Genomic DNA, 15,002 nt, shown 5'->3' with positions numbered 1-15,002 from the left:
GTATTAACGTGTGGCAATGTATTATTTACCTGCGGGAGGTTAGTGGTAGTCATTGGCAAGAAACTATTAGCAATTGGAAGACTAACAGAATCAAAGGTTGACACCTGATCATGGGAGATGTGGCTGAAATAGGAGGAATCCTAAGCAGCATTCTGGGCCCCTTAGAAAGATGAGTCGACCCCTGCGGACTTTCAGAGGTGCATTCAGTGCAATCTCAGGCTGGTGACTCTGAGTCAGTTGAGAGATGTTAGATGGTCTCCATTCGGTTCTTTAATAGCACACACACTGTGTTTTCATAAACATTCTTCACTCTTTAGAGAAATCCTTGTAGAAAGGCTTTATTGTTTGTATGTGACTTATGAGGAAATAACTCAGAGAGTTGAAGTGACAAACTCATAACTGGAGAGCAGTAAAATTAGGACTTTTGAACTTAGACCTGAATAACTAAAATTGCCTCCTACTAACACGGGTTCACCCATTCGCAGCTATCCTCCTACTGTAATCTAGCTGTAAAGTTACCCATTGGAAGTCTGGTAAAGTTAAGTCACTAAATATGACGGCTGTTAGTTAGATACGGTAGCTTCTACTGTCGGTGCTCAGAAAATGGACTAAACACTTGCAATTCTGAAGATTTATTTTGTGTTGCCATAGTAATTTTATGTTTATTTTAACTATCTCCTTTAATTTTCACTGACATTGTAGATTCTACTGCCAAACTTTGCCACAGGTTTCTTACAAAGCTAGATACACAATGAACTATATGGAGTTTTGAGATTGCTTGTTTCAGGGACTAAAAGACAGCAACTATTCTAGAACACACTGTCATGCCGGGCACTGTCCTAGCACTTGGCAGCATCCTTGCTCTGAAGGGATGCGCTCACCCTCCAGTGAGGGACCCGAGCACAAGATTAAGACCTAGTACCCTACAGCAAGACTGATCTCAAGAGCTAGCAGGCTTGTTCTGGAACCCAAATACCTTGATGACATATGTCACCTTCCTCCAAAATATAGGCTTTCAATCCTTGTAGTTGAGTGTGTCACGACTCTCCCCGCCTGCGTGTGGGTGCTGTTGGCTATGGTGCTTTTGTGTTGGTTTTGGTGCTGGCCGCTAAACCCAGGGTCTCATGCTGCTAGATACAGGTTCTGTGATGGAGCTAAATCTCCAACCAGTCTTGTATTTATTTACTTTTTCAAACTGAAAATGAGGATACATGTTACAAAATACTGAAGGGAAATACAATACAGAATTGAATCACCATGTTATTTTACTGGTTAGTAGAATTAAGCGTAAAGCTTGTAATTTTATATTTGTCCACAAGATGGTGAAATTCTCATTACTTTTAATTTCTTAAAACCCATATAAATCATTAATTTATAATCTGCATTTGCACTATTTATTAATTTTTTTTGCAGTCAATCTGCTGGCAAGGCCAAGATTCAAGAAGCATACCGAAAAATGATGAGGCTGAACCATCCAGACCAAGGTAGGTAGCAGCTCCATCTGTGCGCTCAGATGTGCTGTGGGTTCCTTTCAGTTCACTCCAGCTCGGGTCAGTCGTGCATAGCTGCAGCGGGAGCTCTGTGTCTTCTGGTTTGAGGTTTTCCTCATAAGCAGGTGGGTTTGTGGTTCAGAGTTGAGCGACTCAATGGGAATAGTGGATCTGAGCTGATAACTTTGTAGAACTCCATTGCTGGCTTAAGTGATGAGTTTGTAAACTCACTGATGTTCCCACATTTTGATCAAGAAGGAAAACACGATGGGCCTGTGGGCTGGAATAAACTGATTTGTGCATCATCTCTTTTATGTGCTAAGCCTTAAAGATAAAGGCATAAGATTCAGGGATCTCCTCTGCATCTCTGTAATTTGTCATAGAGGTTGTGGATCTTTAGATTTGCGTAAGAGGGCTCTGTGGCTGAGCTATTTATTTCTCACTGGCCAGGTTTTTAATGTAAATTTATCTTACAGAAAGACAGTTATTATAACTTTAACTACACTACAGCTGCTTGATAGAGAAAGCCCCATATGCTCATTACTGTCTCCTCTACAACAGCAGATGGGAGAAAGTCGCACTGTATTTCAGAAGTCAAGGGGGGCAGGAAAGTGAAGGCTTTCTTAGATTCCTATTTATAGACTTTCAGTTTTGTAATTATTTTAGAAAAAAATAAAAACAAATTTTGGATTCGTATTGATTTTGACACCAAAATAAAGCATTCTTTTTTTCAGCTTTCTTAACCTAATTACTTACTATAAAAATTCTTTTCACTGAACATTATCGTCATTGGCTTTGTGCTTGCTGTTCTTTAGTATGGATAAACAAGAGAATAAAGAGGTTTTGCTTAAAAATGTTAAAGAGCTTCAGCAGTTACTGGAAGATCCACTCAACTAATTTGCTCTTTATTGTGTGCTTTCAGAGCAATTGACTGAGCTAGAAATGTGTTTGAGTGCCTTCTTGAAGTGCTTTCTCTCATAAATGTCCTCTGCCCCCTCTGGGTCAAGTATATGCTCTTGGCTCTGATTGATTGCAATAGTATTAATTTTTTCTGTCTGTCAGATGATTGACAAGTTATTGGTCATTTCTACCATGAAGGAAGCAAGTTGTAAGATGTATCCAAGAGAATGTGTTGATTTACATAAAAATTAAAATGTTTGCATATATTGGAGCCTAGTAGTGCCTAAAATAATGACTTGATTTCTTCTTAGATAGTATATTTATGAAATACTATATATCAAACTTTTAATGCCAGTTGCTTCCCAGTACCTTCCTGTCTGGTTTTGTGGAGCAGCTGAGAGAGAAAGGATGAGCTGTGCAGGCAGGAAGTTACTATTTTCTGCTAGCATTGTGGCTTTAATGTTCCCTTCATTTCTCCAGATTTCAGTTTTATCATGCATAACACGAAAGGATTTATTCTAACGTCCTTTTTGTTTATGAAACTTAATGTGATCCTATTTTATACCTATTAAGGAAGAAATTATACTCTATTTCTCTTCAGATCACATGTTTAAGAAAGATCTCTCAGTCTTTTCAGATTTTGTAACCTTTAAAGGTGCTGTAGGTTATCCCCCATGCCACACCCCCATAGAATTGCTCATTTGTCCAGTTTGAGACATCTGGAGTTTCCTAAGCTCATAGACTTCCAAAATCCCATTTGTGGACCAGCTGTTCTGGTTGCTGTTAATTGTCAAAGGGGACAAGCCTGTAGTTGTGCCTGTGGGGATGATCTTATTACATTCACTGAGGTAGGAAGACCCACCCACTATGGATGGCACCATTCCCTGAGCAAAGAATTCTGGGTTGTATAAGATACAGCCTGCTGGCTGAGCACCATCATTCCTGTGTTCATTTGCCATCTTGTTCTAACTGCACAGCCTTGTGACCAGTTGCCTCCGGATCCTTTGGCCTTGACCTGCCCTGACTTTGAGATAAACCCTTTTTTCCTTTGAGCTGCTTTTGTTGAGTATTTTATCACAGTAAGAAGACAATAAAGTAAGCTAAATTTGAGGAGAAAAAGAAGTAGAAGGAGCTAAGGAATTTGGTACTTAGGATGTATAAGGATGTGAACTCACATCTCAGATTTTCTAATGTGAACACTTTAATCTTACCTCGGTTGCCCTGACTGTAAACCAGAGGTTCTGATAGGTTGTGTTCTTACTTGTCTCTAGGGATTTTTAAAATTTCTTCTTTGATTTCTTGAATGACCAACTGTTCGTTTCAAAAACTGTATTGTTTAGTGTCTACATATTTCTATAGTTTCTATAGTTTTTCTAAGTTCGGTTGATCCATAGTATATTTGACCCTGAAGTGTCTTTGTTCTTTTTTTAGAGTGAGATCTTCTAATATTGTGTTAGCCCAGATGTATGTGGCCCTTTTTTGCCTTTTAAGTATTTGTCTTATGAAATTAGAGGCTCCAGTATTTGATGCATAAATGCTTTCAATTTTATCTGGATGAATGGTTCCCTTTTTTAACATGTAATGTCCCCTTTACATGTTTCTAAATCTAGAATTTACTAATCTTCTGATTAGTGTTAATTTATCTTGTATAAAGATAGCTATGCCTGCTTCCTTTGATTTCCAGTTGCTGAAGCTTGTTTTCTATCCTTTGATGTTGAGTTTTGGGGCATCTCTCCTTCTTAAGTGTGTTTCTTGGAGACAGCATATCGTTGGTCTTGTTTTTCAGTCTGGTCCATTCCTCTGTGTCTTTTTAAGTGAGTTGAGGCCATGCACATTTACGATTACTTTAAAAAGGGGTTTGGTCTTTCCAGTCAATTTGCTAGGTGCTGCTTTGTTTTGGTAGGTTATTGGTATTTCTTTTTCTTTTCCCATGTTAATTCTAAGAGTTTGCTGCTTTGCTGTGTTCAATATGGCAGTTTCTTTCCCAGGTCTACTGTGTTTTTCAGTTACTTTTTTTTCCCCTCTGGCATTTCTACCATCTCTTTATTTTTGGGTCCCTTCATAGGGACATTGCTTAGCTGGGTCTAGGCATGGTGGTTGTCATGTTCCAGGTCTTGTCATGTTTTTGCATCTGCTAGAGTAGATTTGTCTTTCAGTTTTGATATCTCTTTCTCAGATGATCTGGGGAGGAAAAAAAAACTTGAAAGAAATTCAGGCAGTGGCAAGACCAACCTGGTCTACAAAGTGAGTTCCAGGACAGTTGGCGTTACATAGAGAAACCTGTCTTAAACAAATAAAGAAAAAAAAACTTGAAAGAAAGCTAAGTAAAAGGAAGGAAGGAAGGAAAGAAGGAAGAAAGGAAGGAAGATTTGTGACCTTATAGACAGTTTCAGCTGGCACTGATTTAGAAGTGAAAATACTTAGACAACTTTTTTTGAGATTTGTGAGGAAATGGAGTGAGCTGAAAGAATACTGTGGCAATTCAGCTAAGAATGTGGGGAGACAATGCTAATTTTGAGCAAGCTTGTGTATCGGTGGAGATTAATGAGTTAGAAGAGATTACACTTAAATCAACATAAATGTTCTTTTAGGTTCCCGAATCAATTGTATAAATATAGGACAGGAATTTGGCAGTGTTTGGTGTGCAAAAGCACCATGGATAATATAGTTTCTCTCAAAGCCTGCAGGGCTTCTTAGTATAAAAACTACAAAAAAAAGTATGTAGTCTTCATTTGTACGAAGGACATACAGTGTCTTTATTACATACAGCCCAAGTGCTACCACGACTCTCTTCTCATTCTCCACTCAGCTAGCATCTGCTCACACAATGCTGCTGAGTCTACAGGATTTCTTTAAACACACCTTGAGTTAGAGTGTGCTTTTCAATACTGCATGTAGAGTAGCAGACACTTAGAGCCACCATCACATTACACTGACGATTGTAAAAAACCCGTTTTTGCTTAGGTCTTTGCCACCTTGATACAAGCCAAAGTCATCTGAGAGGAGGCTTCTCAATTGAGAAAATACTTCCATCATTTTCCTATAGACCAGTCTGCAGGGCTTTTTTTGGTGGGGGGGGGGGAGTTTTGAGTGATATGGGAGGACTCAATTCCACCCCGCTACAGGAAGTTCTGGGAGCTATAAGAGAACAAGCCGAGCATTCCGGTAAGCAGTGATCCTCTGTGGTCTCTCTGATTCACCTCTCTTCTCCAGGTTCCTGCTTTGAGTTCCTGCCTTGGACTGTGAACGTGACATGTGAACTAAATAACCCTTTCCTTCCCACACTGCTTTTTCATAGTCTTTATTCCAGCAATAGAAAGCAGACTGATCGGCCCACGCTTTCTTCTCCAGCTTCTCAGCTCTGTCCCTCCAGTCTTGTCCTTGTGCCGGTCCACCATTGTCTTGATTATAATTGCTTTGAGAGAATTTTCACCGTGTACAGCGTTAGCCCTACTTATTCTCCTATTGCAGGATTGTTTGGGCTATTCCGGGTGCCTTTCAGTTCTGTGTAAGTTTTACTATCAGCTTTTCAGTTTTGACAAAGGAGTTTTGGTAGGAATTGTCTGAATCTGTAAAGCAATTTGCGGAGTTTTGCTGTTATAAGTGTTAAAGTGGTCTGATTGTGGGTGTGGGATATTTTCTCATGTCTTGAAATCTTCTGTAATTGCATCCATGTTTTGTGCTTTTCAGAGTATAAGTTTTGTACTTCTAATTTCGTATTCTTGTTGATACTGTTGTGAATGAATTATTGTCTTGATTTCATTTTTTTAAAATTATTCAGTGCAAATGTATAGGAAAGCAATATTGTGTGTTGGTCTTATATTCTGCAACATTTGTGAAATTATTAGTTTTAATAGTATGTTACTTGGAATGGGTTATTTGTATATAAGATCATATCATCCATTAATAGAAATATCTTATTTTCTTATCTGGATGGATGCCTTTTGTTTCTTTTTCTTACCAAATACCTTAGTTTAAAACTCCAGTAAAATAATAAATGCAAGTGATAAAAACGAACATCCTTGTTTCTATATCTGATCTCAGGAAAAAATTCTAGTTTTTTACCATCGGGTGTGGATTCAGTTTTGGCGTGGTTACTTTCTAAAGAATTCATTATCTAATGGTAGCCAGGTACAAGCTTTACAAGATCTATCACAAGGAAATGATTTCAGTGTTCTTAATAAAAAAGAAGACCGGGGTCGGATTAAGGATTTGGATCAAGTAAGAAGGAAACAACCAGTGTCCTGACGGCAGGAAACCAGTCAGCCTGAAGTCCTACAGACAGTTCAGTGTGAGCAACCAGTGAGTGTCCTGACGGCAGGAAACCAGTCAGCAGGAAGTCCTACAGACAGTTCAGTGTGAGCAACCAGTGTCCTAGTGGCAGGAAACCAGTCAGCCTGAAATCCTACAGACAGTTCAGATGTAGTGTAAGACCCTGACTGAGGCGTGCAGACTCAGGCAGCTCAGAGTAACTCTGGCATCTGTTAGCTGGCTGGATTTTTATGAGTTTGGTCTCACTGCCTAAAAACAATAGGAAGCAAATCAATACAGATGTAGTTTGAGAGCCCAGTGAGGCAGTGCATGGCAGTGGCTGTCCCCAGCCGTTGGCTTCAGTCAGAGCTTGCTCAGCGCTGATCGTCTGAGGTGTTATCACACTGCACAGTGACAACGCAAACTTTAAAACTTGAGTACGTGTCCATAAAAGGATGCAAGTCAAAATATTACAGAGTGGAGTCACCAATGCAGTCGGTGTCAAAGAGTGTTTTTATCCTCTACTACTGTTCATTCATGAGCAGAAATCTTTATACTTTAGAAAGTGTTTTCATGTGTGCTCTGAGACAGTGGTAAAGTTTTGATTATTTCTGGTCTAAGTACCATAGTACTACTTATTGAAAAGAACATTATTTCTCCAATCACCTGTAGTCTAACTCTGTGATAAATCAAATAACCAGGTGTCTCTCCTTCACTGGTTGGTTGGTTATGTTGGCTTTGCACTGTCCTGTCATAATTGACTGCGTAGGATTAAATTATAAAAAGCTTTAATCTAATAGTGAAAGGCTCTCATACTTTTTCTTATTTAATGTCTCTTTTTGACTACTTGACAGTTTTCATTTTAACATAAATTAAGAATTATAAAATCCAGACATGGTAGGCTTGTCACTGAACTCCCAATGTAGACAGAAGGATCTCTCTTGAGTTTTTAAGGCCAACCTGATCTAAACCACAGAAGCGGCCAAAACCAAAGAACAGAACAGAAGAAAACAAAACAAACAAAGCCCTATGTGCATGTCAGTGTGCATGTGTGTTCATCCACACACAAATCTCCTAGCCCATGGCTGAAGTTCTTCCAATCCACATTCTGTTTTGAGAGAATTGGCATCTTCACAATACTGAATTTTCTTCTTCATAAACAAGGTAGAATATTTCTTTTTATTACTTAAATCATTTTTTTAATTTAAATGTTTTGATCATATTCTTTCCCTCCTCAGTTCTTTCTCAAAAAGCAAAGCAAACAAAAAAAAAAATCAAGACAACACCAAAACCCCCAAACCAAGAAAACACTAAACTATAACCAGATAAAAGCATACACAAAAAAGCTGTGGAGCCAGCCAGGCGGTCATGTCGCATGCCTTTAATCCCAGCACTCAGGAGGCAGAGAGTTCAAGATCAGCCTGATCTATAAGAGCTAATTCCAGGACAGGCTCCAAAGCTATAGAGAAACCCTGTCTCAAAAAAAACAAAACTGTGTAGTCTACTATATGTTGGTCAGCTACTCCTGAACATGAGGCCTGTCCTGGAATGGTTGGTACCCAGTACCACTTCATCAGAGAATACTGATTTTTCTCTCTTCTGGCAGGTAAAAATGACAGCTCAGTTGTTAACCTTTACCCTAGTGGCTAGGTTTTCTTTCATTCATTTTATTAACCATAACAAAATAAGTAGAGTAAGATAAAACAAAAACTATCACATTGAAGATGGACAATACAAATAAACAGAAGGAAAAGAGCCCAGGAGAACACAAGATTCAGACCCACTCCTTCACACACTCAGAAACTCCATAAAAACACTAAACTGGATGCAATAACATAAACTCAGTGTTGACTGAGTGTCTGTCCTGCCCAGTTTCCACAGTCGTTAAGTCCCAAAGAAATCACATGGAGGTCTACATTAATTGTAAACTGATTTGCCTATTAGCTCAGATTTCTTATTAACTCTTACAACTTAAATTAGCCCATAATTCTTGTCTATGTTAGCCATGTGGCTTGGTACCTTTTTCTGCGAGGCATGCTCATCTTGCTTCCTCTGTGTTTGGATCACTACCGCGGACTGAAACTTTCCTCCTCCCAGAATTCTCGTTGCTCTGCCTCTACTTCCTACCTGGCTACTGGCCAATCAGCATTTTATTAAAAATAATACAAGTGACAGGATAAAAGACCATTGTCCCACAGCAACTCAAAAGACCTGATACAGAGCTGTGCATGCCGCTTCTGTCTCTGTGAGTTCTGAAACTTTGCTCGTGTTAATTGAGAGGCCTTCTTTTCATGGTGTCCTCCATCCATTTTGGCTCTTCTGTTCATTCTGCCTCCTTCTTCATGGGGTTCTCTGAGCTCTCAGGGGAGGAATTTAATAGAGACGTCCCATTTACGACTGAGTGTTTCAAGGTCTCTCACTTTCTGTGTAATATCCAGTTATGAGTATTTGTCCCTGTCTGCTGCAAGAGGAAGCTTCTCTGATGTTGGCTGAGCAAGACGCTAATATCAATTGGCATCATTTTATTACTAATTTCCCCCTTTTCTTTAGACCAGTATTATTTGGTTTTCCCCTAGGTCCCTGGGCTATCTAGTCTCGGGTTCTTGGCACCCAAGCAGGGTTGGGTGTGGGTTCCATCTCGTGGAGTGGGCCTTTAATCAGATCGTTTATTGGTTGTCTGCTCCCACAAGCTTTGTGCCACCATTGCCCTAGGATGCCTTGCAGGTTGTACACCATCGTAGACAGGATTTGTGATTGGTCTGGCGTTTATAGTTTTCTTTTATAGCATACAGAATACCTTCCTGTAGCAAAGATGCTAGAACACAGGGTGAAAGTTCTGTGTAGGCACCAACTCGACATTGAACTCCATGTTCAATGAATTGTGTGGATGTTGTCTTCAACAATGGGGTCTTGCCGTCAGTTTGTGGAGAGCAATCTTTAGTCTTGGCAACAGCCTGGGTTGTTTGAGGATTCCCATGAGGCCCCCTTGGCCAACAATTCAATTAAATATAACCCAATCCTGGTACTGGAAGCTTCCTTTGGTGACAAAAGATGGCCACTTAGGACTCTGTCTCCCCCATTACTGACTTGGCAAATTCATTTAGATCACCTTAATATATGTTTATATTTTAGGAAGTTTCTATTGTATTGGATTTTCATATTACTTACTTCACAAATTCTCCTTAATTTTAGCTGTCTCTTCCTGGATTTTCTCTCACTACCCACCTCCTCTTCCCTTCCCATTTGATTCTCCCATTCCATCCCCCCCATCCATATCTATCTATTCTATTTCCCTTTCCTACCTAATAAGATCTACATGTCCCCTCCAGCCCAGTGGTTCTCGACTTTCCTAATACTGTAATCCTTTATACAGTTCCTCTTGTTGTGGTGACCTCCCCAATCATAAAATTACTTTCCTGGCTATTTCATAACTATAGTTTTGCTACTGTTATGAATCATAATGTAAATATTTGTGTTTTCCAATGCTTTTTGGTGACCCCTGTGAAAGGGTCGTTCAACCGCCACACTCCACAAAGTGGTTGCGACCCACAGGTTGAGAACCACTTCTCTAGTCCTGTACTCTATACTTATTTTCTGGGGTTAAATGTATTATAGCTTAGTTATCATTGACTTAACAGGATCGTTTGTTTAGATCATCTTTGTTTCAGTTTTACAGTGTTTGTGTTTGTCATATCTGTGATTTAGCATGTTTATTGGCTCTGCTTTGATTTCTTTGTTTTAAAGGTGTTGGGATTGAGCCCAGGACTTTGTACATGCTAACCTGGTCCTTTCCCACACAGCTAGAGCCCCAATCCTTAGATAAAGAATGATTTTTATTTTTTTAATTATGTATAGGTGTTTGTGTGCGTGTGGGAATATATACATGAGTGCAGGAGTCCCTGGAGACCAGAGGCATCAGACCCCTGGAGCTGTAGTTACAAAGGGTGCGAGCTGCCTAAGGGAGGTGCTGGCCATGGTCTTTTTCTTGTCCTCACCTCAGATCCACTTTCCTGCCTTTCACTACTAACAGTGCCCCTGGCTATGTTTCTGGTGGTTTTAGCACACGAAACACACTCCTGTCTAGTCTTAGTTCATTAAACGTTTATTACTAAGGCGTTTCAAATTGTCTGTGTCTACTGAGAGGATCGTACGCTTTTCTTCATCTGTTAATGCGTTGAGTTACATTGCTTAAATTTTGGATGTTAGTTAAAGACAATCTTGCTCTTCTGATTAAAGCCTACCTTGGTTGTGATATTTCGTCTGACTGGATAAGAGAGCATAGTGTTTTTGAATCCATGCTAATCAGAGATGCTGGTCTGTGGTTCCTTTTCCTGTGGTATCTGTCAGAGTTTGTTATCAGAGGTAACCCTGGGACGGGAAAAGATGAATATGCACACCTATTCATCTTTTTGTTTAGGCTCCTTGGTTGGTTTGTTGGTTTTTGGCAGGGCTTGAATTTGTTGATAAAATTTTGGCTAGGCATTTACTTACAGATTCAGTTCTTTAAATGGATTGTATGCTTTTGATTTTTCAGATTTTTTTATTGGTTGTGATAGGCCATGTTTTTCCTGGAATATATTTTTCATTTAAAATTTTCACTTTCTCATGAAAGTGATTGGTTGTTTTTTAAGTTATTATTTCATGTTTATGTTGCGTGAGAGAGAGAGGAGTGTGTGCCCGCATGTGACATGTGCCATGTGTGGAACTCAGAGGGCAGCTTGTGGTAGTCTCTCCTTTCTACTGTCTCAGCACGTGCCTTTGTGCCTTTGCCTGCAGAACTATCTCACTCTAACGGGGCCTTTTTTTTTTTTAATCTTTGTTGTTTTAAAAGAAACTGACCACTAAGTGGTGCTTAATCCCAGCACTTGGTAGGCAGAGGCAGGCAGATCTCTGTGAGTTCAAGGCCAGCCTGGTCTACAAAGCTCGTTCCAGGATAGCTAGCTAGGTCTAGGTCTATTACACAGAGAAACCTTGTCTTGAAAAACCAAAACAATTAAAAAAAAAAAACAAAAAAATAAAAACCCTCACCTTTGAATTTGTTGAGTCTTTCTCTTGAATGTTGATTTACTCTGTGCTATCTTTTTGTAAATTATCTAAACATCGAGGCCCTCTTAGACATGTTGGCGTCTATCATAGATCTATGGTTGTAGTAACCGTGTGTCAGTACTGTTCAAGCACTATACTGTATATGACTTGCATTTTCCCCTGTAATCTCCAGTGACTTTTAAAACCTGTTTTCACGTTTTGACTATGTGTAAGCATTTGAGCCTGTATGTGATATGTGCATGCAAGTGCAGTGGCCTGCAGAGCGGCCAGGTATCTTGGAGCTGGAGCTAACAGACAGCTGGCTCTGGTGAGCCGGTGAGACCGGAGGCTCAGGTGAGCGGCCAGAGCTTGTCACCTCTGAGCCGTCTCACTAGCTCTGGTGACTGTTGGAAAATACAACAAATGAATATACTAGAAAATTTGAAGTATATATAAATGATGTATAATATTTTCAGAATGCTTGGTTTCTAAGCTTGGCTGGTCACTGTCCACAGAGTGCACTTGCTGATTTTGATGGTTTTGAGTTTGCGGAGACTCAGTATTCGAAGTTTGCAGCTTTAAAGTGTTATTCTACTTTTGTCTGGGTTATAGATAAAATCAGTTAATAATTTAATATTTTTTTAGAGCACACAAAGTACCTGGAAACTCCTTGCTAATTCAAACATTTAAGCAGCTGACAAGGACAAGCCTTGCATGTTCCAAGGTCATTTTTAGAGCTAATCATGAAATCTTATTTATAGGGTTATGAACTTTCTTTGTAATTCTCACTGTGTATTCAAGGTCACCGTGTGATATATTCCTTATACGTTTATCATGTTTCATAATTTGATATGAAAGTGTCAGTGGCATCCTCAAAGGCAGAAACAAAATATTGTTTCTTCTAGCTGTACTGCAGCCCCATGTTTATTGATTTGTCAGTGTATTTTCTCTGCTTGCCTTTTCCTTCCTAAAGTGATGGGGTGATAGCAATAGGAGACCTGAGTGCAGCCGGGACACTTCCTAACTATACTGTCTCAATACTTTTGTTGTTTAAAAGTTGTGAGGCATTATGATATTCAGCTGTAGATAGTTTGTACTTAAGAGAAAGTACAAAATAAAAACAGACTAGAAAGTGTAATTGCTTGTGAGCTCAAGCATTGAGCAGTGACAGTGTTCTAGAATAGAAATTAGGATTATGGTGTGTAGCTTTAATGTGGCAGTTTGGGGATATTTTTATGTGTCAAATAAGCATTGTTTATGATCATAATGATTTTTATTTGAAATTCACCTCAATTTGCTGTTTGCATTAGAAATAATTCATTGCAAAGAGCTCTAAAAAAAGAACTGACTTAATTTTGTTTGAGGGTATTGTAAATCCAAGAATACATTGTAAATGTTGTAAGAGAATCATTCCAGAGAACAGAGAGAATTTCTTCTAACATTATTTTTAGTGGCAGTTCATTTATCTTAGCAAGTGTGATTCTTAGCACTACGGATTATATATTTGTCTTTTAAACTAGTGTTTATTTTGTGAAATTATGATGAGACATGAAAAGACCCTTTCAGACGGATTTACCTCCTTCTTAAAGGTAACATTTATTGCTTCTAAGATAAAGAAACTGTTACTTTGCTTGGTTAATCATACATTTAACTTTGAAAATATTCTGGCCAAATGTCTATATGGTAACTATATAACCAGTAAGTGTTTTTCAACCAATGACTCATGTAGAAGAATGCAAACAGATCCCTATCAATCGCCCTTCACAAAACTCAAGTCCAAGTGGATCAAGGACCTCAACATAAATCCAGTTACACTGAACCTGACAGAACAGAAAGTGGGAAGTAGCCTTACACACATTGGCACAGGAGATCACTTCCTGAATATAACACCAGTAGCACAGACACTGAGATCGACAATTAATAAATAGGATCTCTTGAGGCTGAAAAGCTTCTGTAAAGCAGAGGACACGGTCAATGAGACAATGACCGCCTACAGAATGGGAAAAGATCTTCACCAACCCCACATCTGAGAAAGGGCCGATCTCCAAAATATATAGCTTACATTTTTCTCAGAAATTACATTTGACTGATGGATATCTGTAGTGCTTAACTAAATAAGTTTAATTTGTGCTATTTTGATTTCAGGCAAGCATATAGTTTGCCAGAAGAAAACTGTGTGAGGAAATACCTGAAATATAGTTGTTGTTGGTTTTTTTTCCCTATATTGAATTTTTAAAATGTCAGCAATGACATAAGCTTTAACTGTTGCTTTCTCTTTGTTCTCCCAGGAGGATCTGTTTACTTAGCAAGCAAAATAATTGACGCAAGGGACGTGCTGCTATCATTCACCAAACTTAAGTGATGCTGAAGGACCACACCCAAGGGAGTCCCACTGCAAAGCACCCAAGTCCTACAGAAGAACGTGGAACATGGTCCTGCTTCCCATTGACCAAATCTGCCCTTCTGTCATTATGTGTGCAGCAATAAAAGACATGCGGCCTTGCTCTTCATTCCCTTTGAAGGGGAGGGAATGTGTATGTTCCGAAGCTGGTGCTTTGCCACATTATTCCATATGTAATATTATACTTCTAAAGACTTCGGCGATGTTACTCTCTCTGCCCCCAACATACACAGAAAGGTATAACTAACCATCATGATGGCATGGGATCTGTGAACAGAGCTGAAGTTTTCTTTTTTGTGGTTTTGCCTATGCCCTTACTTTAGAAGAATTGGGGACTGTTTCAATGTCAGGGTCTTTAAATGTTTTGAGTCCAAACAGTAATTTGCTAAAAGGAAAATATTTAGCCGGGAGGTAGTAGCACATGCCTTTATTCTCAGCAATTGAGAGGGAGAGGCAGGCAGATCCCTGTGAGTTCAAGCCATCATGGTCTACAAAGTGAGTTTCAGGACAACCAAGGCTACACTGAGAAACCCTGTCTCAAAAGGTAGGTAGGTAGGTTGGTAGGTAGCTAGGTAGGTAGGTAGGTAGGTAGGTAGGTAGATAGATAGATAGATAGATAGATAGATAGATAGATAGATAGATAGATAGATAGATTGATTGATTGATTTAGTTGGGGCTAGCTTATAGTTTCAGAAGTTTGGTCCACTGTCTTCATGGCAAAAAGCATGGAGGCATGCAGGGATGCAGGGATGGTGCTGGAGAAGGAACTGTGAGTTCTGCATCTTGATCCACGGGCAGCAAAGGAGACTGTGTACTACATTGGGCATAGCTTGAGCATATGAGACCCCAAAACCCACCCCCGCAGTGACATTCTTCTTCCTACAATGCCACACCTACTCCACCAAGGCTACACCTCCTAGACTCCCTGTGAGCCT

The 15,002-nt window shown here is 39.4% G+C and overlaps 1 protein-coding gene across 2 annotated transcripts in view; it reads left to right on the top strand.

Annotated features, from left to right (window-relative positions):
- Window positions 1-14,212, top strand: part of Dnajc15 (DnaJ heat shock protein family (Hsp40) member C15) — a 41,875-nt gene extending 27,663 nt beyond the window's left edge. The window contains exons 5-6 of one of the 2 annotated variants that reach the window (XM_048422035.3): window positions 1,414-1,484; window positions 13,955-14,212. In XM_048422035.3, the coding sequence (XP_048277992.3) occupies window positions 1,414-1,484; window positions 13,955-14,028 (145 nt within the window). In that variant the 3' untranslated portion in view covers window positions 14,029-14,212. The remainder of the gene's footprint in view (window positions 1-1,413; window positions 1,485-13,954) is intronic. The other variant, XM_048422036.2, reaches the window with a different exon arrangement.
- The last annotated feature ends 790 nt before the right edge of the window (window positions 14,213-15,002 follow it).

Source organism: Myodes glareolus, chromosome 12 (genome assembly GCF_982192425.1).
Source record: "Myodes glareolus chromosome 12, mMyoGla1.1, whole genome shotgun sequence".
Lineage (NCBI taxonomy): Eukaryota > Metazoa > Chordata > Mammalia > Rodentia > Cricetidae > Myodes > Myodes glareolus.
Note: the sequence above shows the minus strand (reverse complement) of the source record. Positions and strands in the feature narration are given on the sequence as shown.